General features: G+C 33.5%; 3 protein-coding genes across 4 annotated transcripts; 2 read left to right on the top strand and 1 right to left on the bottom strand.

Annotated features, from left to right (window-relative positions):
• Window positions 1–1,458: 1,458 nt before the first annotated feature.
• On the top strand, window positions 1,459–7,394 carry LOC146535060 (juvenile hormone epoxide hydrolase-like). Its single transcript, XM_085190665.1, has 8 exons — window positions 1,459–1,568; window positions 2,778–2,960; window positions 3,296–3,523; window positions 4,298–4,462; window positions 5,677–5,862; window positions 6,246–6,408; window positions 6,741–6,975; window positions 7,127–7,394. The coding sequence occupies exons 1-8, from the start codon at window positions 1,551–1,553 to the stop codon at window positions 7,347–7,349; spliced, it is 1,401 nt and encodes a 466-aa protein (XP_085046791.1). The 5' UTR covers window positions 1,459–1,550; the 3' UTR covers window positions 7,350–7,394.
• Window positions 7,395–11,672: 4,278 nt separating this feature from the next.
• On the top strand, window positions 11,673–17,314 carry LOC146535059 (juvenile hormone epoxide hydrolase-like). The gene is made up of 9 exons (XM_085190664.1): window positions 11,673–11,814; window positions 13,708–13,887; window positions 14,308–14,447; window positions 14,735–14,822; window positions 15,229–15,393; window positions 15,707–15,853; window positions 15,972–16,173; window positions 16,584–16,818; window positions 17,075–17,314. Exons 1-9 carry the CDS (start codon window positions 11,770–11,772, stop codon window positions 17,298–17,300), a joined length of 1,428 nt encoding a protein of 475 aa, XP_085046790.1. The 5' UTR covers window positions 11,673–11,769; the 3' UTR covers window positions 17,301–17,314.
• A 733-nt stretch (window positions 17,315–18,047) lies between these two features.
• Window positions 18,048–21,845, bottom strand: LOC146535058 (uncharacterized). Of its 2 annotated transcripts, none has more exons than XM_085190668.1 (4): window positions 21,708–21,845; window positions 20,111–20,238; window positions 19,519–19,709; window positions 18,048–19,171 (listed from the first exon to the last, which is right to left on the bottom strand). In XM_085190668.1, the coding sequence occupies exons 1-4, from the start codon at window positions 21,739–21,741 to the stop codon at window positions 18,757–18,759; spliced, it is 768 nt and encodes a 255-aa protein (XP_085046794.1). In that variant the 5' UTR covers window positions 21,742–21,845; the 3' UTR covers window positions 18,048–18,756. The 2 variants fall into 2 exon arrangements, with proteins under 2 accessions (XP_085046794.1, XP_085046795.1); XM_085190669.1 differs by lacking the exon at window positions 21,708–21,845 and adding an exon at window positions 20,577–20,692.
• Between the last annotated feature and the right edge of the window lie 3,658 nt (window positions 21,846–25,503).

Below are 25,503 nucleotides of genomic sequence, written 5' to 3'. Positions count from 1 at the left end.
GCACAGCCGTAACCGCTGATGGTAGAAACGTTAAATTTGGACAAAAGTTTACTTTCGTAATCTGGACATCCACTAAGAAGGGATTTTGAAAAATTTGAACCCTAAAGGGGTGAAATAGGGGTTCAAAGTTTGTATGGAAAAAAATTAAAATCGGCTCCGATTTTTATAAAATTTGAAATTTAGATTTTTAAAAGTATTTAATTGAACACGTGTTTCATCGTTTTCTAGAATTCTCCCCCTAAGGGTGCAAATAAGGGGTTGAAAGTTTGTATAGGTTTTTTTAAATCGTCACCTTTTTTTATAAAAATTGAAATTCAGACTCTTAAACGTATATAATTAAACAGATGTTTATTTGTTTTCTAGAACTCACCCCCTAAGGGTGCAAATAAGGGGTTGAAAGTTTGTATGGGAAAATCTTTAAATCACCACCGATTTTTATAAAATTTGAAATTTAGACTCTTAAAAATATTTCATTAAACACATGTTTCATGGGTTATTAGAATTCACCCTTAAATACGCAAGCGAAGCTGCGCGCGTCCTCTAGTTTTCTATAAAAGTGAAAACAAAAACAACTATCCTTGTTATAGTTCCGAAGATAGATGGCGCTCATTTAAAATACGAATTTTAAATGAGCGCCATCTATCTTCTTTCTTGTGAACTATTAGTTGTATATTTGTTGTCTAAATATTATAGCACAGTAATAATAGACGGCGCTATATCGTAGTTCAAGCAAAACGTTACTATTTTAGGTTTCTAGTAACGCAAAAGCTTGGTAAATATGACCAAAAGTTTCAATTTCTCAAATGAAATTATTAATACTTCACGCCGCGCCTTTAGATAATTTATCATGATAACGTCAGTTTACCGTTGCATTTGGATTCAGTTCTGCTGAAAAAAACTAGCAACAAGCTCTACCAGTTACTTGTTTCAGTACAATACTAAGATAAAATGGTAGTCATATTATATTTCAAGGTCATTGTCGTAACATCATTACTTCCTGAACGTATACAAAGAAACATATCCAACCGCGATATTTTTTCGTATTAATTACTTATTTGATTTGTTTAAAACAATTTAATAAAAAAATAAGTTGGAAAACACGAGTATCTCAAGTATCCAGGATCTCTTTAAATTCCCTGTTGATAATGTCCTATTTATACAATTATTCTCTTCTATATAGTTTTATTTTAACATGTTACTTGACAATTTTATATGTCAAATAACCATTAAAATATATTTTCCTTTAATGAATGCCTGACAGACAACGCGTAGTAATTATGTCCTAATCTGGCATACGGTTAAACTCATTTAGATCAGAGCTAGCAGAGAGAAATATTGCAATTATTATTATATTTTTTTATTTAATTAAGCTTATTTATACATCAATCCTAATCAACATTTAATTTTCTTACTATAATAGTATTATCTGGTACAACAAAAACGTTGTATCTGGCAACACTCAGTTGTTTATTGTAGAGTTACATATTTATCAACCGGCGTCCGGCTTTCAGTGTGTGCTAGAGCTGCGCCGGCGCGTAACGCACATGTAAATGATAGCAGATAGAATCGTGAGTATTATTATGATTACAGTTATAATTATATAAAAATATTATTATATCTAAATGAAAGGCTTCTTAAAATAATGTTGTATGTTGTATAACGAGGATTTTTAAGACACACAGAAGCTGACGTAAGTTAAACAACGTACTGCGTTGAGTTCTGCCTTTATACTCAAAAGTGTGAAATGTAATTTGGTGACACTAAATTACGCCTGTCTGGCCGCCTATAATCATCTCTCCTTAGATGAGTGGTATTTGAACATTGAAGGTCAAATACCAGTCAAGGTGAAAAATACTCAAAATAATAACAATTTTCTACTTATATGATATTACAGTATAAAGAGCAAATATAATCTTCAATTAATTTGTTATTTAGATAAAATTACATAAATACGTATATATATACATATATACATATATACATATGTAGTTACGGTTGTTTTAAAAGTAATTATTAGATTACCTCTATCATAAGCCGAAACATAAATAAACGAATCAATTCTTATTCACTGAAACCAAATTCATTAGTATGAGCGTGTTTTTTTCATAAAATTGAACTTTTTGAGTAACGGCCCAGCGCTTGTCGGTAGATGCGACGGTTTTGAGTTTAATTCCCAATCGGGGATATTGTTTTTTTTTCACTCTGGTATCAAGACAAAGCGCGGCGTTGATAGTCAACATGCAATGTCTCGAAAATAGGACGGTGCATGGAAAACAGATTGTCTTAACACGAAAAAAAGCGTAATCCGCTTTTTAAAACTATGTTTTACTGCCGTCACGGGACTTAACACTTGCTAATGTTACAAATGATGTTTACAGGTTCAAGTTATAATTATCTTTCCTCACGCTTTGTTAGACAAATTGTAAAATATTACAATTTTTTTATTGCTGTATTCCGGTAGATAGAGGGAACGTAGGAACCTTCTGTTGAGACACTTCGTCCACATTAAGATACTTCCGTTCCCCACTTTCCGCCAATTGTTGAGGCATTCAGCCGGAACTACAACGTCGCATTTGGCCTCGTTTCTAGAACAAGGAAATGAAAATATTAAATATTTCATTCCCACAAGTGGGAATCCAACCCACAACTGCCAACTAAATAAATACACAATAAAGCAGTAAATACTGTATTTACTGTCGCACTCTTGAGCCAATTAACAATATATTTTATTTATATGATACATGTAAACTATTAAATAATAAAATATTTGTTTGTAGATGGGTAAACTCATTGCTATCATTATACTCGTCATAATCGGTATAGCGACATGGGTCCTCGTACCGTCGTTGTTTCCCGGTGCACCTCCTCAGTTAGATGCCAACGAGTGGTGGGGGCCTCAAGGGCTGAGAGGCAAGCAGGATGTCAGCATACGGCCGTTCCAAGTTAAATTTCCTTTGGAGGTAAATACTATAAATTCATACCCATGTTCAAATTTTATAATAATAGTATTTTTCTAAGTATGAAATAATACTTAAAAATGTAAAAATATAATATAGATTTCATAGTAAATATTAGTAATATGAGGAAAATTATAATATACTTAAGCAGGTAACTAGCTTCAAGTCGGTGTACTACCTATTTTTTGCTATACAAAAGCAAATACATAATTTTAGTATTTTTACCTGTACAAACACAGCGCTTGGACTTGGGCGAGCGAGGGTTCAAATAACGTTACTTTAAAATTTTTATACGTTTTTTTTACTTACAACTTTTTTAAGATATCTTATTTTTCTAGATGATAAACGACCTTAAAGCACGCCTCAGGAATCATCGCCAATTTGTGCCACCACTAGAAAACGTCGGCTTCGAATACGGATTTAACACGAAGCAAATCGATCCTTGGGTCAAGTACTGGTCGGAACAATACAATTTCACGGAAAGAGAGAGGTTCTTCAACAAATTCCCACAATTCAAGACAAATATACAAGGATTGGATATCCATTTCATTAGATATAAGCCTCAGGTATGTTCTATATATTTTTTTCAGTTTCTCGTTAGGAATATCCTGCACACGGCGACTTAGGCAGAGAGATTCTCCTAGTGATAAGACACTCTATTTCCATTAGAAGGTTTCCGTTCTTCACTTTCCGCCAAATAATGTATAACCAGTCAATGGTTATACTAATATAATAAAGATGGTCAATTTGTTTGGTTGAACACTCTAATCTCAGGAATATATAATATATGTATATGTCATACATCATTCTAAGCTTTTTTCCCTTTTGACTACAACATTAATAATCTATGGAGTAGTCATGCTGATCTTACAATGTAACGACAATAACAATTAAAATACTTATAAAGAACAAAAAATATTAATTAAATATGTATTAATATAATATATAATATTAATATAAATATCATATTTAAAAATGAAAAAAAAATATGATTATTACAATGTAGAAATGTTATTATAAAAATAATTTCTAATAAGGTATTGTTTAAATGTATAATCAACGTAATACATCGCATGTATAATGAAACAATTACATTTAACTAAAAAAAAATTCGAAAATAATTTAATAATTTATTTTTTCTTCACGAACGAACAATGCGCTAAAGTCCAAACAGGCACGGGCTAGCTTGTCGATCGTATTGTAGTTCTGTCATCATTAACTAATAGACCGGATATGGGACAGATCGATATTATTTTAAATAGGGGGCTGCAGAGTAGGCGGAGAGAACCTAGTTAAGGCACTCCGTTTCTCAGAAATATTATATTACTATTATTATACAGGTACCAGCCGGCGTAGAAACAGTGCCACTCCTGTTGATGCACGGTTGGCCGGGCTCCGTGCGCGAGTTCTACGAGGCGATACCGCTGCTGGCGGCGCACAGGCAAGGTTACGACTTCGCGTTTGAGGTCATAGTGCCCAGCCTGCCCGGCTATGGGTTCTCTGACGTAAGTACTTATACGTTGATAGTAAGGTATTAAAACGTACAATTAGAATATTTTTCATGAAAAACCTATGATGGTAATGCAAAAACTTAATATATTTCATACATTATTATTTATGGGGCATATGTAATGTAATTTTCAGGCGTTTTCCACGTTTAGCATGAGAGTATATAGGAATCAAAGCTAATGCCTCTCTTACTGATTTTATAAACTAAAAAAATAAGATAAAGCTTTAGTAACATTTTTATTCTATTTAAAAAATATTTCATAACTAGCGGATGCGCGCAGCTTCGCATGTGTATTTAAGGGTGAATTCTAATGACCCATGAAACATGTGTTCAATGAAATATTTTTAGGAGTCTAAGTTTAAAATTTTATAAAAATCGGTGGCGATTTAAAGATTTTTCCATACAAACTTTCAACCCCTTATTTGCACCCTTAGGGGGTGAATTCTAGAAAACCATGAAACATATGTTCAATTAAATATTTTTAAGAATCTAAATATCAAATTTTATAGAAATCGGTGGCGATTTAAGAATTTTCCCATACAAACTTTCAACGTCTTATTTGCACCCTTAGGGGGACAATTCTAGAAAACCATGAAACATGTGTTTAATAATATACGTTTAAGTGTCTGAATTTCAAATTTTATAAAAATTGGTGACGATTTAAAAAAAACCTATACAAACTTTCAACCCCTTATTTGCACCCTTAGGGGGAGAATTCTAGAAAATTATGAAACACGTGTTCAATTAAATGCTTTTAAAAATCTAAATTTCAAATTTTATAAAAACGGTGCCGATTTAAATTTTTTTCCATACAAACTTTGAACCCCTATTTCACCCCTTTAGGGTTAAAATTTTTCAAAATCCCTTCTTAGTGGATGTCCAGATTACGAAAGTAAACTTTTGTCCAAATTTAACGTTTCTACGCACAGCGGTTACGGCAGTGCGTGCGTCTTACCTCAGTCAGTGAGGACAAGTCCTTTTATATATATAGATTAATGGAACCCATTAATGGAAGGAGGCCTATAGCTGAAAATTGCAGATACATGACGTAAATGGTTTCGATGTAATACGAGTACATTGTAACTGCGGTCAAAGTTACCTCTTGCATTTATTGTGTCATGTCATGTGTCATACATATTTTTTAATTATATCGATTTGACCATGAGAGTGAATTCGCGGGGAAGATAGTAATAAATAATCTACCTCCAGCCGGCAGTCCGTCCAGGTCTTGGGGCTGCTCAAGTAGGTGTAATCTTCAAGAACCTGATGAACCGACTTGGTCATAAGAAATTCTACATCCAAGGTGGTGATTGGGGAGCAACTATTGGAAGCGTTATGGTTACTATGTATCAAAATGAAATATTGGGCTTACACTCTAATATGTTAGTTACTCAAGTAAGTTCTTCAGCAAAAAATATTATTCGCATAAGTTTAAAATTACAATTACTATATTTATTACAAAGCGTGGCGTTCAGAGTAGAGCTCAGACACTCAATACTCAATATCTCGAATTCGTATGAAAAGCGGAGATTGGAGAATCAGCGTCTCTACAATAGGTTCTCTCTACCTACCATATATAATGCAATGCAATGTCATATTTTCAATCTATAATAATAAAGTATAGATAGGAAAGGAAGGTTGAATTCTCTTACTGATATCCAATTGACCACGAAGGCGAAGCAGTAAATGTAAAATATAGTTGAAATAAATATATATTTTCCAATTATTTCTATTTCTTCTTTCTTATAATATATAAACTTTTACAACAACTATTTCAGAATAGCCGCTCGCAAATTCTTACATTGATCGGCTCTATTTTCCCGTCTCTAGTCGTCGACTCGCATTTAGCAAGTAGAATGTACCCACTGTCCAACTATTTTGCATATCTTATGGAGGAATTCGGTTACATGCACTTACAAGCTACGAAACCAGATACTATCGGTAAGTAATGCAAACGCTTGAACTGAATTTATATATTTTTTTTGGCGTTACTTTGTACCCCTCATAAGCAAGATAGGCAGAGAGAACCTAGTGTCAAGAAACTCCGTTCACCATGCACCGCCAAATTTTTGAAACGTCAACTATGTGGTAGATTGAGACGTCACGCTCTATCAGATCAAGATAATGAATGTAATATATATAATTGGTCTCGGCGTCCCTAAGTGGGGATCGAACCCCAAACGTGTTTATACTCAGACGCTCACACTGGGCCACGGCGCTCTAAGTAAAATTCCTTTGTATGAATTTACTGTAAAAGCATTTTTAAATTTCAGGTGTGGCTCTCTCAGATTCTCCTGTTGGTCTTTTATCATATTTTCTGGAAAAGTTCTCAACGTGGACCCGTTTTGAACATAAGTCACTGACTGACGGAGGCTTGAACTTCGCTTTTAGTAAAGACCAATTGATTGATAATCTAATGGTCTACTGGTCTACTAATTCTATAACGACTTCAATGAGATTGTATGCTGAAAGTTTAAGTAATAGTCATCGTGCATTAGTTTTTGATGAGTGAGTAGTATAATTTTAGTTATATTTTATATTTAAATAATTTCTATTATTCTCCACACGGAATTTTCATTTAATCGGAAAGTTTTTTGTATTCACAAAAAGAATATTACTAAAATATGTAATAACTATATATTTCCATTCACTCATTCAGGTGCCAAACGTCAGTTCCAATATGGGCACTTCAAGGGAAAAACGAATTGTTCTACCAATCGCCAATTATCCTGAAAACAAAATTCGTGAATCTCTTAGGAGTATCAGCTGAAGACGAAGGAGGGCATTTCTTCGCTTTTGAAAAACCGAAGGTCTTTGCTGAAGACGTCTTTAAAGCAGTCAAGAAGTTCAGGGAATGGCACAAGACAAAAACTGAACTGTGATTTTTGTATTTTTTTATTATATGAATACATGATTTTCTTAATTTGTGTGTTCTTTTTATTTAAAGCTTAAAAGTAATGCAGTTATTATTATTTTAAATTATCTCTTTTTGTCATGAATTAACGTTATATTATTAATGTTACTATAAAATTAATGTGAAAGCCTGGTTTATATATATTTGGTGGATAGTGGTGGTTCCAGGTTCAATCCTTACTCTAAGGAAAGGAAAATTGAGAATAACTGTTTTGATTTCCTCATTTTAGTCCAACAAGGCGTGGCATTGTGATTCGTCACTCAAAACGCAATATTTTGAATTCGGACGAAATATGGAGAACGGAGTGTCTTAGCACTACGTTAAATAGTAATTTACACTACTGTTTTATATATGAAACAACGGGAAGCTAAAAGAACGGACCCGTTAAATATCTTCCTGACATTACACTTTACGGATATTAAAAGAGCTCGATTCAGATTTTCCGCTGAAAACTTTTAATTACTTTGACTTTTTAATCCCTTACCTACTAAAAACCGAAAATTTTAAGATTTAGTTTAACTTTATTGTTTTTTTTATTCTTTGTGCTATTCATCTATGTTTTGTACGGTAATTTGTCTTTTAAATAACAAAATGGAATTAGTTTGCTTAAAGTACTTGAAAACCTATTTTATTCAAAAGGAGCCCGTTCCGCTTAAGCTCTAAGATTTCCGTTCTCTGTTCTCATGGAAACCGTGTTTAATAAGAAAGTTAATTGTAGGTACTGCGTGTACATGCAATTGACACCACGACCATCGAGTCTACAGGCAGGCGTGTTCTCACGTCACCTCGACGACGGCCTCAATGTATGTACCTATATATGTACGAGTACGAGTAGGTACATAACAATGGGGTGCGAACCAAGCGTGCGTCGAACTGATAAGGGAAGTCAATAAGGGATGAACTTAGGGGATTTTAGGGCTGTTTCAATTAGATTGTATACATTTTATTACAAATTGTTAGGAAACTGTTTATTTAAACGGAAAATTATACTGTACTTGATTTTTTCCTGTTTTACTTTTAATATTTTGACAAATTTACTTTAGTTATTATTATTTTCAATTATATTGTAATATCATATACCTAGCCAATGATTTATTGACTCATAAAAATAGGACTGCCTTCAAATATACAGGGTGGAAGAGGCAGCGCTCCTTTTACTGAAACTGCATATAGGGTAAAATATTTCAAACCCAGAATTAAAAAAAATAATCAAGGTACCTCAACAGTTTGGACGTAGGATTTTTTTTTCATTTCACGATTTTTATCCATACCTGTATTTCGTGTCACACACACATAAGTGTACAACGTTGCCGCTTTGACAGGTAAGTGTGTGCGTGCCTATGTTATACTTTACAAATGGCGTTTTATTTTAAAACGATAATTTTATTATTTATTTTGTTTGAAAAAATAACTTTTTCATTTTTGGGAATTATTTTTTTTCCGAATTATATTAGGCTTCTATAGAGTAGTTAAAGCTGTGATTTCATTTAAAGTGGTGCTGACAATTCCATCCTGTATACCTGTTCAATGAAAGAAGAAAGGGATTCATTTCGATATCTCTTTTAGTTTCCGAGAAAATTGAGGATAAACATAGGTTCGTAAATGTACATAAGTACCTAGGTTATGCACATCTACGAAATGGGAAGCCCAAGTAGTTAGTTACGACACAAGTGTGTCTGTAATGTCGCGACGTTTGTGGTATGAGTTTCGTCACTCAAGACGTAATGTCTCGAAAATTCGGCGGTGACTGGAAGAAGGGAGTGTTTTATTATTACGTCCTGTTTGCCTACCCTGTACCGTACGGGATACAGCGTAAAAATCATCTCATGTATTAAAACACAAATATAAATTTATCTCGCACCCTCAGCTATTTGTCGATACTTCACTTTTCGTACCCATTGTTTGTCACCCTTGGGATTATCACCCCGTGGACTTAAATTCCATAATGTATGGTAGATTGAGGTTCACTGATTGCTCAAATAGCTATGAATTTGTTATTTATTCATATTATATTTAATCGGTATATTTATTTTGAGGCCATCGCATAGCCAAGGCACAGCGTATGACCGTAAACGCGATGGTTGCGGGTTCGAATTCCACCCGACTGATGAATTATTTTCATTGCCTTGCTCTGGTTACTATAAAAAACGCGATTTTCAATTCGGCTGCTTAACACTGTGTGCAATGTCTCAAAAAATTATTACTACATGAACAACGGACTGTCTTAAAGTATTAAGACAGTCCGATAGTGATCTTCTGACTGCCCTGCTAGATAGAGATCACGGATATATCTGGTTAAAAATATATAGATAACTAATATTATGTTAATCTATATCATAATTCATAATAGATTATAAATTAAAATAACTTTTAGATACAAATCCTTTTTCTCACAAGTGTGGCACATATTGATAGTAATATTAGCAATGGCCACGTGACGGAGCGGCGCTATGGTATAAAGATAAAAAAAACAATATTTGGTCATATAATTGCAATAGGGGTTGGTTTTTTAGTGCATTATTAGCGAGAAGTGTTATAATTTTAAAGCTTTAGATTAAATCTTTATAAGATTAGCTTTTGTCGGTGACTTCACCTCCAGCCTCCAGGGTCCACTAAAAACAACTACTGCAAGTACAGTGAGCTAGGTACACGTACATCAAAACGATTAAAGTGAAGGATAGACAGTGACAGTTCCTGGGATTAGCGCGTCCAACCAAATAAACTCTTAAGGCTTATAATATTAGTACAGAGTATTGATTTCTTTAAGCTATAAGTTTAATATGTCCATTCATAGAAGCCAGTCGTGGGGCCCTTGGGCACGAGCACGTGATTGTAAACGTGAGAGGCTGTGGTTCGATCCCCATTCGAGGATATTAATGCTACATGCGGGATACAGCGTGAAGCTGATAAGTCAAACTTGTATTTACTTGTAACTTATTTCAAGTGACAATTCAAACTAGTTTCAGACCACTTTTATTGTATTGTATAGGGATATACTATATCAATTTTCCAATATGTAGATACATTTAGATACCCATTATCATATAAAGGAGACGCGGTGGGAGCATATATTTATTAGCTTCGTGTACTAAAACGTCTTAGCAGCCAATTTGGTGCCAAGCAATATGTTGTAAGTCAGCGTAGTAAAGTTGAAAGTTGTATATTTTTCTTGGTTCACGCTGTATCCCTCATGTAACAAGGTAAGCTGTTATGAGTTAGGGCACTGCGTTTGGATATTGCGTGTTAAATGGCGGGACTGAACGCCGCATTTTGTCTTCCTACGATGCCGAAGGAGGGAAAATAGTTCATTTCCCTGAGTGGGAATCGAACTCACAACCGTCGCGTTTACAGTCAGTCGCTGTGTCGCTGCTCCACTAAGGGTTCAAATTATAAATTTAAAAGAATTTAAAGTTTAATTCCCTCGAGTGGAAATCGAATCTGCGCGTTACAATCACACCCTTGCACCCTCTGCGCTACGACAACTTCAATATATATATATTTTTCAATACAGCTTTAAAATTATTTTTATAATTAAATAGAATAATCACCCCGAGATAACCCAAGTAATTATTTACGTGGTGCCTCGTAATAAACAGGTGCTCCGATAACACTTATCAAATTTTAATATGATAGTTGAAATCTAAAAATATATGTATTATTTTGTCTGTCAACGTACACTATATTAAACTTAAAAAATTGCTCAGCGGCTTGGCAACATACGAGTAACTTACGAAGAAGGAAAAAAAATATTTCCCCCCCAGTTGAGATTGAACCCAAAACTATTACATTTACAATGGGGCATACAGTGACATGATGTCCACTGTCTCTGCGCGAGTTCTTTATGCTTCTTGAATCTACGACCATGTATTATAAAGAATACAACGTCAATTTTAGTCAATTCTACATAAGTTAGTCAGAGATAAATGTAAATGGACTCCACTTCCTCATAGTAGAGTTTAAAAAAAACTTTAATAATATGAAGAACAAAAACAGACAGAACAAGAAACAGAACCAACACTACCACTACCACTACCACCACCTACAACTGACGCTGTGATTGCGACAGTTGTGGATTCGAATCCCATTCGGGAGAAATAATTATCTTTATGTTCTCGCTCTGGCAATAAGACAAAGCGCGGCGTTGAGCTTTACCGTTCAACATGCATGAATGTCTTTGAAACTGAGCTGGAAATGTAAAACTTGTACTTTAAGTTCCCTATGCGTACTCTACTAGGTACCTACCTACATATATGCGGGATACAGCGTGAAGCTAAAAAATGATAATACTCGGACAATTCTTTAGTAAATTGCTTGTATTATACGTACTATCTATCTTTAGTATACGTGCGATAACGATAACATATGGACGTTATTTAGTCAGTGTGGAAATGTTCTCTTTAATTATTTTGTGTGGATTTCTGCTTAGGAGCAAGGTAATGTTCTTAAAAATTTTGCATTTATCACCTATTATTATTCCTTATTTTTTGTTCTTTAGCATTTTTTTTTGGTTAGATAGAGAAAATCTTATATGTTTTTTATCTTCATGCGCTCTCTTCATAGCTCGCCTAGGTTACCTAGTGGTAAAAGGCACCGTTCCCATTAAGACACTTCCATTTCCCACTTTCCGCCCCAATTAAAGACACTATGCTGTATGGCTAAAATATAAGCGGCAGTTTGCCAGACCGAGGGTAAAGAATTGGTCCTAATGGGAACCAAACACATAACCATCGCTTTACAATCAACAACCATTCGTTAGAATGAAATATTTTCACTTCATCACTCAGTCAGTAAGACGAAGCGCGGCGTTGAGTTCCGCAACTTCCGCCAAGTAACACGCGAAAATTGGGCATTGCGTGGTGAATAGAGAGTACCTATCCTAAAATTATAATTATACCTATATACGTTACATGCTTACACTGATATATGTGCTAAAAATACATACAAAATGTATATTAAGTATAGCAGGCATTAAAATTTATATTTATGCACATACAAACGTGTGAAGAATACATTGTTTAATGATAATAATTCTATTGTTTCTATTGTTTGGCTTAGGTTAGAACATAACGTTAATTTTGTGCATTTTTATGTGACCTAGTTGTCATCTTAGACCGTCCTTAACCAAGTAAGTTAAAACCAGACCTCTGTACTTTCAATATTTTAGGTCCAGTAGTTTCGTCTGTGCTTTTTGTCACTTATAAAATAATGAAGGAGTCATATAAATTATATAAATATATATATACGAGTACACACATATAGCACATACGTCTTTTTTAGCAATATCTGCATCATAATGTAAAATACCATTTATAAAGATGCAAATCATCTAACATAACTCACATTATAGACTTTTGACATTGATATGGCTATTTGTATAAGTGTACAATATAAAAACTCTTCCGTTACTGATTGACACACAAGGCATAGCAGAAGGACAGTAGGCTCCTAGAGGAGTGTAGGCGAACACTAAGAGTGAATTTTTCGTATTTCAAAGTTACATATTTAGGGAAGTCTAGGTATTTATCTCAGTGTTTTAATTACACGCTTATATCGGATCAAGTCACAATGCAGCGTTAAGAACCACCACTGAATTCAAATTTTGACGCAAAATTTTAATATTTGGCTCTCGTGGCGATGTACGAGTTCTATTTCCTCTTAGGGGACTGAAATATTTAATGTTTTCATGTCCTCGCTCTGGTAACGAAGTACAGCGCGGAGTTGAGTTTCGCCACTCAACACGCAATGCCTGCAGAGTTCGACTGAAAGTGATGAACGGAACGGAAGGAACGTATTTTAGGGAAAACGGAGTGTCTCAACACTAGGTTCCCAGGTTCCATCTGTCTACCCTGATATATCCGAGAAACAGCTTGTAGCTAAAATATTATTTTAGTAGTTTTCTAATCCTGACTAAGAAAATCTATAAAAATCAGATAAATACCTATATTTAAAAAATACGGAAATATTTTATCCTACACGTGCATTGATAATTATAAAATATATAATTTTGCAACCATTACTGAAACTTTATTGTCCGTGACTATGGTTTTATATCGTTTAAATATCTGTTGATGACCTTGTAAGTCGTTTCTGTACTAACAATTATCTTTACGAGTATATGAAAAAATTAAATAAAAACAACTTTTTTACTTTATATACCTCGCCCGTAGGTAGCTAGGTAGTAGGCTATGTAAGCACTAGTCAAAAGATTCCAAACAATTGAGTGGCGGAATTCAACACCGCGCTTTGCCTTCTTACCAAGGTGAGGAAATAAAAATATCTGATTTTCGTGGGAGATTAAGTTATTATATTATTATAAATTATTTCAGATGGGGCGAATAATATTAACAATACTGATAGCAATAGCGTCAGTACCTATATATTACTTGTATCTTCGAAGTGCACCGCCTTTACCGCAAGTGGATCTGGAGGAGTGGTGGGGCCCGAAGCTTGCTAAAGCTAAGCAAGATGATAGTATAAAGCCTTTTAAAGTTAAATTTGATGACGTGGTAAGATTTTTGTACTTTTTTTCGGTCATTTCCTATTCTTCAAATTTTAAAAGCAGCATCACAATTTTTCCCGCATTGCAAGGCAGAGGAAATCTTAGAGAAAGAAAAAAAATTTTTTTTTTTCAGCTTCACGGTGTATACCGCATGTAGCTGAGTAGGCAAAGGGAGACTAGTGCTAAGACACTCTGCTCACAACTTTCCGCCGCATTTTGAAGCTATTGCGTATTGAGTGGCGAAACTTAATGATACGCTTTGCCTCGATATTAGAGCGAAGAAATTATAATATTAAAATTTAATTTTCCAGAGTGGGAATGGAACCCAAAACCTGTCACGTTAACAGTTGCACGTTTGTGCCCCTTCGTCATGACTGTCATTTTGTATTTTCTTTAATAGTGTTTTGTTATATTATTATACCTACAGTTGATAAAAGACCTCAAGGATAGATTAAGAGATCGTCACCCACTCGCAGCTCCGTTAGAAGGAGTCGCCTTTGAATATGGTTTCAACAGCAAACAGTTAGATGGCTGGCTGAAGTACTGGGCTGAAGATTACTCTTTCAAGTAATTATATTTTGATGAAGTGCTTTAATTCTATCTATAATAAAACTGAGTTAATAAACGTTGTATATAATTTATTTTTTACATATACATATAGCAGGGTAGCCAGAGTAAACCTAGTGTTACATCATTTCGTTATATGCCTAGTAAAATATAAAAATATATATCTTTAAATGAACAGTGCTACACCACTGACTTTAATCATCAGTATGTACTCGTGCATATTGTTTTGTAAAAAAATACAAGTAATTTCATTCTTACTGATTTTGTATTTTTTTTTATTTTTACAGAGAACGTGAGCAACTTCTTAATAAATACCCTCAATTTAAAACAAATATCCAAGGATTAGACATCCACTTTATAAGAATAGCTCCTGGGGTAAGTCTGCTCGCCAAGATTTTTTATGTCTTAGTAAAATGTTTAACTGCATACAGAGGTCATGGCGTCAATTTCCACTTAAGAAGAATGTTTATATTTAAGATACACGATAGCTATCTCGCATATAACAGGGTAGGGAGCGAGAACCTAGTGTTGAAACACTTCGTTACCTACTCAACGCCCAATTTTATATTGCAGTTTAAGAACTGCCGCGCTTTGTGTTGTTACCAGAAAGAGTCTGAAAAAAATCTATTCCCCTGAGTAAAATTCGAACCAACACCCGTCGCGTTTATATTCAGAAGCCAGGCCTGCACTCAATAAATAAGATGTAATTGCAAAACATTATGACACATTTAGTAGCAGATTTGTGAAAATAATAATAATAAATACGAATTATTTACTTCAGGTCTCGGCTGGTGTAGAAGTTGTACCATTACTGCTTCTCCACGGGTGGCCAGGATCTGTGCGGGAGTTCTACGAAGCCATCCCTCATCTTAGTGCCGTTAGTAAAAGTAGAGACTTCGCCTTAGAACTTATAATACCTAGTTTGCCAGGCTATGGATTTTCTAGTGTAAGTAGTTCAACACTCATAAAATATTAAATTAAAATTCGTTGTAATAATATAGAAGAAACTGTTATGTTATAAAAATCTCGAAAACCACAGATATGTTTTTTTTTATTGAAAAATTTCAGTGCATACATTCAAAAATTGATAAAAAATATATACATATTTTTTATAGCATCTAGCAGGGTAGACAGAGATAATCTATTGTTAAAATACTCCGTCCCGTAATTTATTTCCAATTTTAGAGACTGTGTGCGTTAAGTGGCTAGACTCAAGGTCGCGCAATAATAGTAAGACAGTTAGTTATTTCTTTTTGCAGGCAGCAGTAAGGCCAGGCCTTGGTGCAGATAAAATGGCAGTCGTTTTTAGGAACCTGATGCATCGTTTGGGATTCAAGCAATATTATATACAAGGAGGTGATTGGGGTGCTCTCATTACAAGTGTCATGGCGACGTTGTTTCCTGATGTAAGTTTTTCTTTAATTTGTTGTTAGATTTATTTTATTTAATTGATTATGAATTAATTGTTATTATTATCTTGGCAAACTTTTGGTTCAGACTTTTTAAAAGCTGATTTTTTTGTAGGAAATCTTAGGGTATCACACAAACATGCCAGTCCTTATGTCTCCCATACTAACAATTGGATCTGTACTTGGTGCCATCTATCCACCTCTAGTAGTCGATGCGAAGGTGCAAGATCGTATGTTCCCATTGTCTGAAGTTTACGGTCAATTGATGGAGGAGACTGGATATATGCATTTACAATCTACGAAGCCTGATACTATTGGTAAGCATCTTGGATTTTTTGATTTATTTCCTGAAATGGCCAAACTATGTTAGTTACAAGAATAAATAAATAGCTTAACGCTGTATCCTGCACTTAATAGGGCAAGCATCTAGCGTTAAGATACTCCACTCCCTCGGGGAGTGGAGTATCTTAACACCGCCTAGTTTTCGAGACATTGCGTGTTGAGTGGCTGACCTCAACGCCGCACTTTGTCTCGTTGCTAAAACAAGGAAATGAAATTAATTTTATGTGAATCACTTAAAGTCAGACGTAGTTTTGCAGCGCTGATAGTTCTAAAAATGTTTTTAATTTTACAACTCTATTTCAAAGACAACACTAATATTTAAGTGATTATTTTTAATTAATAACAAAAAGTATTGTTAATTTCAATCCTTTTTTTTGGGTTTTAGGAGTCGCCCTGTCCGATTCTCCGACAGGCCTCGCAGCCTATATTCTAGAAAAGTTCTCCACTTGGACCAATAAAAACTATAAGAATAAAGCAGACGGAGGTCTCACTTCCAGCTTTAGTAGAGATCAACTTCTTGACAATATCATGATATATTGGGCTAGTAATTCCATCACAACCTCGTGCAGACTGTACGCTGAGACATTTAATAAGAGATTCTTGGGATTAAAATTTGATGAGTAAGTTACTAGTACTTCTTTTATACATCTAAATTCTTATATTTTTTATTTATTTATTTCGTTTTATATTCCGTATATACCTAGTAAAGTAGACAGAGTTCTTTCCGTTCTCTGCGTTAAAGTTAAAGTAAAAATAAACTGTAAGTTTGACTACTTCTAAGGTTGTCATTTAGCACTCATTCTATTTCCAGTATATAATGACTATATTTTTTATCTACAAATACCAATTCCTATGTAAGTTTAATTTTTTGTACAGGATCCCTACAAATGTACCAACTAGCGTAGTTCAAGCAAAGTACGAATTAGCTTACACACCAACTTGGGCTCTCAAATTGAAGTATACAAATTTAATCAACGAATCTATACTGGACTCGGGCGGCCATTTCCTAGCGCTTGAGCTGCCAGAACAGTTTACAAAGGATGTTCTAGAAGCAATAGAAAAGTTCAGAGAATTTCATAAAAATAAAAAGACTGAATTGTAATGTTTAACAAAAAAGTGTTTTATTTTATATCAAATATAAGAAAGGCAATATTAAGTAATGATCGATATTTTATGTAACAATGTCCTATTTTTTGTAATAAAAGTCTATTTGTTTTTATTTTTCAAGTGTTGAAAGGTCATTCATTATAGTGATTGTATATAAAACTAATTCATTGCCCCGAGTAGGAAGCGAACCATTGTATTTACAGTTAATATGCCGCTGGGTCACGACGTCTCCAATAAAAATATATTTCTGCTATAATAAAATAGCAATTTAAGCTCACATCATGTACTAAAGAGTACTGACGCATGAAAACAGTAGGCGCGTGTCGGTCGCGTGTTAGACGATATTTGTTGGCTTCATTGATATAAATTTCAAATTAGGATAAGTTTAGCGCACGTGGGACTTAATAAATGTATATTTAAAACGCCAAAAATTATGTATTTTTTATTTATATTAATAAAAAATGGCTTCGTGATAGTGCGGCACTATTATAACAGTAAATGCGGTGGTTATGCTCCGATTCCCATTTCAAGAATGAACTATTTTTATTTCCTTGCTTTGGTAACAAGAAAGTTCTGCCACTCACCACGCAATGTGTCAAAAAAAATCAGCAGAAAATGGGGAAGGGAGTGTCTTAACATGAGGTTCTGTCTGTCTGTTCTGTCTAACCTGCTGTACGGAATTACAGCGTGGAGCTAAAAGCTAATTTTACTCTTATATATGTAGGGAAAAAAACATGAAATACATATTTTATACGTTTAATAATCACATATATATTTAACATCAAACGTTACATTACGGTTTTTTGTAATTGTAATCACAGAATATATTCCCTTAAATATTGTAAAAAACATAATTCTTAATATTTCAAAAGCAATACACAACAGACATATTAATTAACAATAAGATATTGTAAATAAAATATAGAGATCTGGAGAGCATATTTATAGATAGAATATTTATTCTTCGAACAATTTAATAAAAAATTAAGATCAGATTTAACTTCTAACCATATATTACGTACAAAGAAAACATAATGCTGTTAGGCGATGATAGTCGCTTTAAATGGCCACTTGTTCATATAGGTAGAAAAAATTACAAAGATTAGGACAAAAAAAGACAAAAAGCAACCAGTAAATTCTGTTGCTAAGTTCGTACAATCTGGCAGATACGTACGATTATTATAGAAATACGAATATTAGCATAAAACCAAACAATAAGTAGATAGAGATTCAATAATGGGAAAACAACAAAAAAGCTGTCGGAGGAGGAGTGTAGCGTACGAATTACTTTCCTCGCACTGGTAAGAGGACATAACATACAATGTCTCGAAAATTGGACGGAGAGTGAGGAACAAAATGTTTTTACAATAAAAACATATGGTCGGCGGTATTGAACAAAAAGTCTTGTCTATATCGTGTCGTTCTATAACGTTAATAAATAAAGTAGTTCACTACTTGTCTTTTACATCACTTTTCTCTTTGCATTCCTTATCTTCTTTTGTAGGAGCGATCATTAGGAGATTATTACCATTCCTTTCTCCTGTCAAATTTCTGAAAGGCATTTGACGCCATCTTGGAAAATAATACTGATTGCGTAAAACTTTTAAATGATCTTTACCAAAAACAAATTCAGTTTTAGTCCTTTGGAAATTACGACGGAATACTTCTTCGTTTTCTTCATTGCCGAATCTGGTATATTCGATCTCATACGGTCTTTTGTCATCATCGTATGGTCTTTTTAATCTCAGTCTTCTGGAAGTTGGGCTTAGAGGAGATTCACATTTTATCGCAAGACCAGAGTTCTCTTTGTTGATTAAACCGTGATTCTTTTGCCATTCTAGTACTTCGCTGAGAAGGCCGATATACCTGAACAAGAAAATAGTGCCCAATTTTTTATTATTTATAAAAAAATGTGTAATTATTTATAATGGTATATGTTGTAATTATTTAATTTTATATTTAAAAATTTGAGAGAGCTTGGGATAAATAATTATGAATTTCTAAAATAAGAATAAAAATTTTAGATAATTTACTCTAAACTAAACAATGAAGTTAATTTCTGACCTTTAAAAATTAGTACCTTTTATAGATTAATAATTCAAAATTTAACTAAAGCAATTCAGTGTTTTTGATATATTCATCTTTATCTTTAAAAAAACCTATTCAATATCTTTGCCTTTCTGCAAATTGTAATATTTTATTTCTAAGTATACCTTATAGCCATCCGCAGTATCTCGTTCTTGGACAATTTCTTATCAGGTGGATGTGTTGGTACCAATCGCCTCAGTTCTGCAAAAGCTCCACTAACATTTTGCTGTCGCCACCGCTCCCGGCAATTGGTAAAGAGCTTCCGAGGTGGTCGAAGAATACAAGAGTTCAATGGTTGTAAATCTTCGGGTAAACTCTAATAAAATAATATAAAATATAATAGAGGCCGTTGTGGCGCAGCGGCACAGCGTCTAATTGTAACGGGATTTTCAGTTCAATTTCTACATGGGGAATGAATTATTTTCAATTCCTCGTTCTGGTACATGCAATGTCTCGAAAATTGGGAGGTGCGTGTGGAACGAAGTCGTAATACTAGGTTTCCTCGCCTATATTGCTATTTATGCAATGCAATGTGAATATAAAATTAAAGTAAACTCCTGTATAATAACAAGACCATTATTATGCAGTGATTTTTTGGAAAGTCTCTACATTCGTGTTGCTTAAAATATCTGGAATCTTAAAGTACTTATCTACTTAAAACGGCGATGAACCTACTTTCGTTCTATAATAAAAAAATACAATTCTCTCTTTAACTACCTGTACACTCTTCGAAGGCTGCCTGTCATCATCGCTGTCTGGCAAGCAGAGGTCATCACTCAACATTTCACTATCGGGCTCCTCATCAGAACATGAATCTTGATCTGACGCCATCGCAGTTGAATATACTGTTGAAACAAATTGCTTATTTAAAATTATAGTATATGCAGCTTTTCAACTTTTACCCATATATGTATATTTCCTATAATCTAAGAATATAATATGAAATCAAATAAACGCGACAGTTGTGGGTTCGATGCGGATTCAGGTGTATGAATTATTATTTATCATCGCTCTGGCACCAAGGCAAAAACTCAGCCACTATAGGTATACCTATGCAATGCCTCGAAAAAATCGACAAAAAGTATTTAATTTAAAAAATATTAGTTTTAAATTATTTTATAATAATAATTATTATTATTATTTCAATATTGTTTTTAAAAAAGCCAATTCTACTAAATATTACCGCCGGCACAGCAAGTGAATGGACTGTTCCCTCGGACGAAATCGGCGAAATTTACATTTTAGTAATAAAATTCCATTATTTTATTTAAAACAAAGCAACTTACAGAGTAAATATAATAAATAATGATTCTATTATTAGGTACGGCCGGATATCGCTATCAACGGATGTTATATTTTAACAGTATAATGCTCATCATGGTGTTCTCTTATAATAATTATTTATATGTTTTAAAAAAATAATCGAATTAAAAGAACAACTTAAAGATAAAATATAATAAGTATAAAAGACATTTTAATATATTAAAATTATATGCGCTCCTAGCGCTGAGGTAAAAAGAAACTCTACACGCAGTGTCTTGGACGGAGCCACGGAGTGTTCGTACACCAGGTTCTCTCTGTGATAAACAGTGAAGCAAGAAAGTAAGCAAAAGGTAAGTGCTAGTTTTTTTTACAACTACAGTAGGCATTTTATTAAAGAAAACCTGTTTACTACGGCCGTACATACATTAAAGTCAAATAACATTTATATGTTATCATCGTTTACGAAACATTTTAAAGGAATTGAAGAATTGTTAATTAACACGATTTTATTAGGAAGACTTATTGTTGTTCTATATCACTACGAGTATGTAATAAAATCTAAGGAAATGAATTTGACAATTGTAACAATTATATCATCATGAAACTGAGGTATTTAGCTACTAACCTAGGTAGGTTAGGTGACTATATAATAATATGGTGTCACCGAGCTGGTCTGACGATGGAATCAGGTCCCGAATAGTGGAACTCTTCAGAGGCTACTAATAAATCACTTGAGCTTAGGCTCATATAATGATTAATGTGATTCAAAAATAACTCCGGGTGCATTACATGACACTTGTAGCACATAGTGTAAAAAAGCGTGTATTTTTACTTTAACTCTATATATAATAGAATATTTTATTAATAGAACAACAAACTATTTATTTTAGCTTAAGTATAATTGGATTAATTAGAAAAAAATATAATTGTTAATTTATTATTCGTTTATTTAGAAAAACATGTTGTTTTTATACGAATTAGTTCTAATTTGTCGTAACTAAATTTAACATAATTGTAACATCTGTAAAAAATAATTAAGGAAACGACAAACCCGTATTTCCTGTAATATCTGTCACAGTTGGCATAAAACTTCACAAAAACTTAAAACACTTTGAATAAAAAAATATATATTAATAGTTTTATTTAATATTATTTATAAATAATTACTACAGGAGCTCTTTAAGCGACGACGATAAAAAAGCGACTGAGGAAAATTCAATTATAATATTCAAATTTGGAATGGGGGTTGCGCTACTTTGCTCTGGTTGGTCATTCTGTTAATTCCAGCAGCCAATCACGTGTTGGGGCGTTACTGAATTTCTGTAATACCCTTACTACCCAGTGAGGTTTATTTTCTACTTAGCTTGAAGTTTAACATAATTTTCATTAAAAATATATGTCTGGCATACTAGACGTACCAGGTACCAGGAACGTATTAAAGTAGTAGTAACGTAAAACACAGTAACGTAAAAAAACATTTGATACAGATTTTGTATTAAAAATTACAAAGCCTGGCCTAAATAATATAACTTCTTTTATATAAAGAATTTTAAAACATATTAGTAATATTTTCATTAGGTACTTTTATAATATTGTCTCAGAAACTGGGTGGAAAGTGAAGGAGGAAGTTTCTTAACACCAAGTTCCCTCTACCTATCCTGCGAAATACTGGATACAGTGCGAAGCTAAAAAAACACCACGGTTTTAATTACATATTATTCAAGATTTGTATTTTGGCAACAGTAATAATTAATAAAACATCCATAGCTAGAGCCCGCACAGGTCATAGAGGCCGTCGGGGCGAGAAAAAGCTTAAAAAAAGTCTTTTATCCTTCTATTTTAACTTTTTATCTTAATATAAATGATTTGTTTGTTCTATGACACTTCAACATACATAAGTATGGTAAAGTGAAATAAGACGAGGATGCTGAGGACAATCATTGTTTTACAGAATAGGTCTTTAATTTATTTATTATTTAATTTACAAAACCAATAAAAAGTTATATTAAGACAGACAGTTATCTTTTCTTATGACAAGAAAATCGCTTGAATATCAAGAATTGGATATCTCACTAGGATTCCCTGTCCCTTGTTTAGCTAACATTTTTTTCTAAGTGCACATACAGTTGCACTCCTCACTCCGTTCCCCACTTTATTTTTCCGTATAATTTTCGAAGCATTGAGTGGCGCAAATCAATGTCCCGCCACCATGATTTCTCATACATGCCTCTACTTCAGTTTTCGCCGGCTGTTAAAGGTTCTGCCGTTATTGCGTTCGCCTATTTAACTATATTGATCCTAACTTTGTAGAGTTCCATTCAAATATTTTAGGATGTCCCGTCTGTTAGGCGGTAGCTAATATCTAGGAATAAAATGTAGAAATTTCCTAAATCGTTCACTTCGAGACGACTGTTGAAGTTGAGGTTTTTGTTTTGTCACATGTAATGTACCTAGTACTTTGTCAAACTATTATCAATAAGCTACAACTTTCAAGAGGCTTTACGCTTTTTACGCTTAATATTAAGCGTAAATATTACAATATAAATATATATCCGTATATGATAATAATGAGTCTGTCGTGGCCTAGGGAAACAAGGGTGTGACTGTAACGCGAAGATTGTGGATTCGATCTTCACACGGGGGAATAATTTTTTATTTATTAATATTTTCATTTCTTCACTGGCACCAAGGCAAAAAAGCCCGGTATTGAGTTCCGCCACTCAACACGCAATGCCTCGAAAAATTCGGCGAGAAGTGGGGAACGGAGTCTCTTAATGCTTAGTTCTCTCTGCCTACTCTACCTTATGCGGAAACAGGCATGAAGCTGAAAAAAAATATGATAAAAATGCAGCTTCACACTTATTACCGCATGGCAGAGTATATAGAGAAAACCCAGAGATAAGACACTCCGTTCCCCACTCTCCGCACGAATCCAAGACATTAGTATTTAGTGGGGGAACTCGACGCCTATCGTATGGTAATATTGAAAATATTACCATTTCAAGAATAACTAGTAGTAAGCTAAAAAACTAGTCTTAGAACTTTTTTTAAATACGTGAAACTAAAAGTAGAAATACATCAATCATTATAAATAGATAATTAAGTAAATTAAGGCCCTTTATTACAATTAATAGGTTCCGAATTAAATAAACATACAAAACAGGTTCCGTACCGCCACGAGGCAAGCTCTATTGTGATTGGATTATCCTTATCGTTGCCTCGTGCGATGATAAAAAATAAGACTAGCTCGGATTAGGGTACCTTATTACGATGTTTTTTTTATAGCTTCACGTCACATCTCGCAAATGGTGGGCTAGATGGAGGGAATCTAGTGCTAAGACAGTCAGTTCCCCAAGTTTTATTACAGAGCGAGAAAATGAAGAGGCGTGGTGGAGAATTGTGAGTTCCATTCCCACTCGGGGGAAAACGAAAACGCTCTCAAAACTTTTCCCATAAGGAAATATCTCCTCGGAGCTCACAACGCTGAGATTTTTATATAATTAATATTATTTGAATATCATAAAATAGTTATAAGCTCATAGCATGAATACAAATCACAATAATAAATAAAAAAAATGTATACAGAACCAGTTAATTATATCAAAACGTATGCTTAACTTAGCTGAATTATTTTTATCATTGTTAGCAACAACGAGCATTATTCTATCGAAAGTTATCTCCATTTTTTTTTAAATAAATTGAATTTGTTAAACTTTCATAGCTACAAGTATTTTCTCTCAACAAAGTAATATTTTGGTGTTTAATTTCGCCGCTCAATACGCAATATCTCGAAAAATAAGCAGTAGGAGGGGGGCGGGTTTTCTTGATACTATGTTCACTCTTCCTACTCTGCTTTATCGGGATGTATAGGGAACTTAGTAGTGCTATATCAGTCGGAGGCGGAGTCCAACGCCGCGGTTTATCTCATAATTATAATTACAATAAAATAATAAGGTAATAAATTATAGCACTATAATATATTATAATTGATCAGTAAATATCTATAATAATATAGATATTGATAAATTTAAAACTTTGCGACTCTATTATTTGCTTCTTTAACAACATTTGTTGAAACGTTATCTACCTTATTTGCAGCATTCAGCTATTAAAGGATTATTAAGATATGTATTTAAAGTTCGTACTGCAGTTATAAACCACAATTATCTACACCTGCCCGTAGGTATTATCTATTTGTGATAATAAATATGCGAGTCGACAAAGATCGCTGAATGGTTTTTACTTTGAACGAAAAAAGAAATATTTTTAGCTTTGTATAAAGTGAACGCAACTTGTTTTTCATTTTAGTAATTCCCATTCGAGAGAATTCAATTATTTTGAAACCAACTGAACACACAATATTTCGAAAATGAGACTAACACTAGTATATCCTGCTATATGCGTGATACAACGTGAAAGGAAAAAAATATGTATCACAATAATACTTTTCAACGTCAAAGTAACTATTAGCTATAGGAATAGTGTGATATGATGAAATGGTGTAAATTTTCTCTCCATAATTAGCAATAACTCGTCTCATTATTCATAAGTTAATAATGAGATTTTAAACTTAATCTTAATACTTAAAACTAAATCTGTAACAATTATTACTTTATGGCAGATTTGGAGTCGTGTCCACCATCCTAAAGCCTGCAATTTTATAAAGTCGTCGCCCGCAATTTTGTTTTCATTAACTTACACTAAGAAACGGAACGGTTTATACATATAGGTAGATATAAATTTCAATACAATTTCAATATAAAAAGTGTAACTAATACTAAAATATTTTAATATGTTGGTATTTTTGTTTACACAAAGTACGTATATAAATATGCAGGTAGTTAACT

The sequence above is a fragment of the Heliconius melpomene genome, chromosome 10, assembly GCF_056956725.1.
Source record: "Heliconius melpomene rosina isolate 202511_hmr_F chromosome 10, ASM5695672v1, whole genome shotgun sequence".
NCBI classification, from domain to species: Eukaryota; Metazoa; Arthropoda; class Insecta; order Lepidoptera; family Nymphalidae; genus Heliconius; species Heliconius melpomene.
This window is presented reverse-complemented; position numbering and strand designations above follow the sequence as displayed.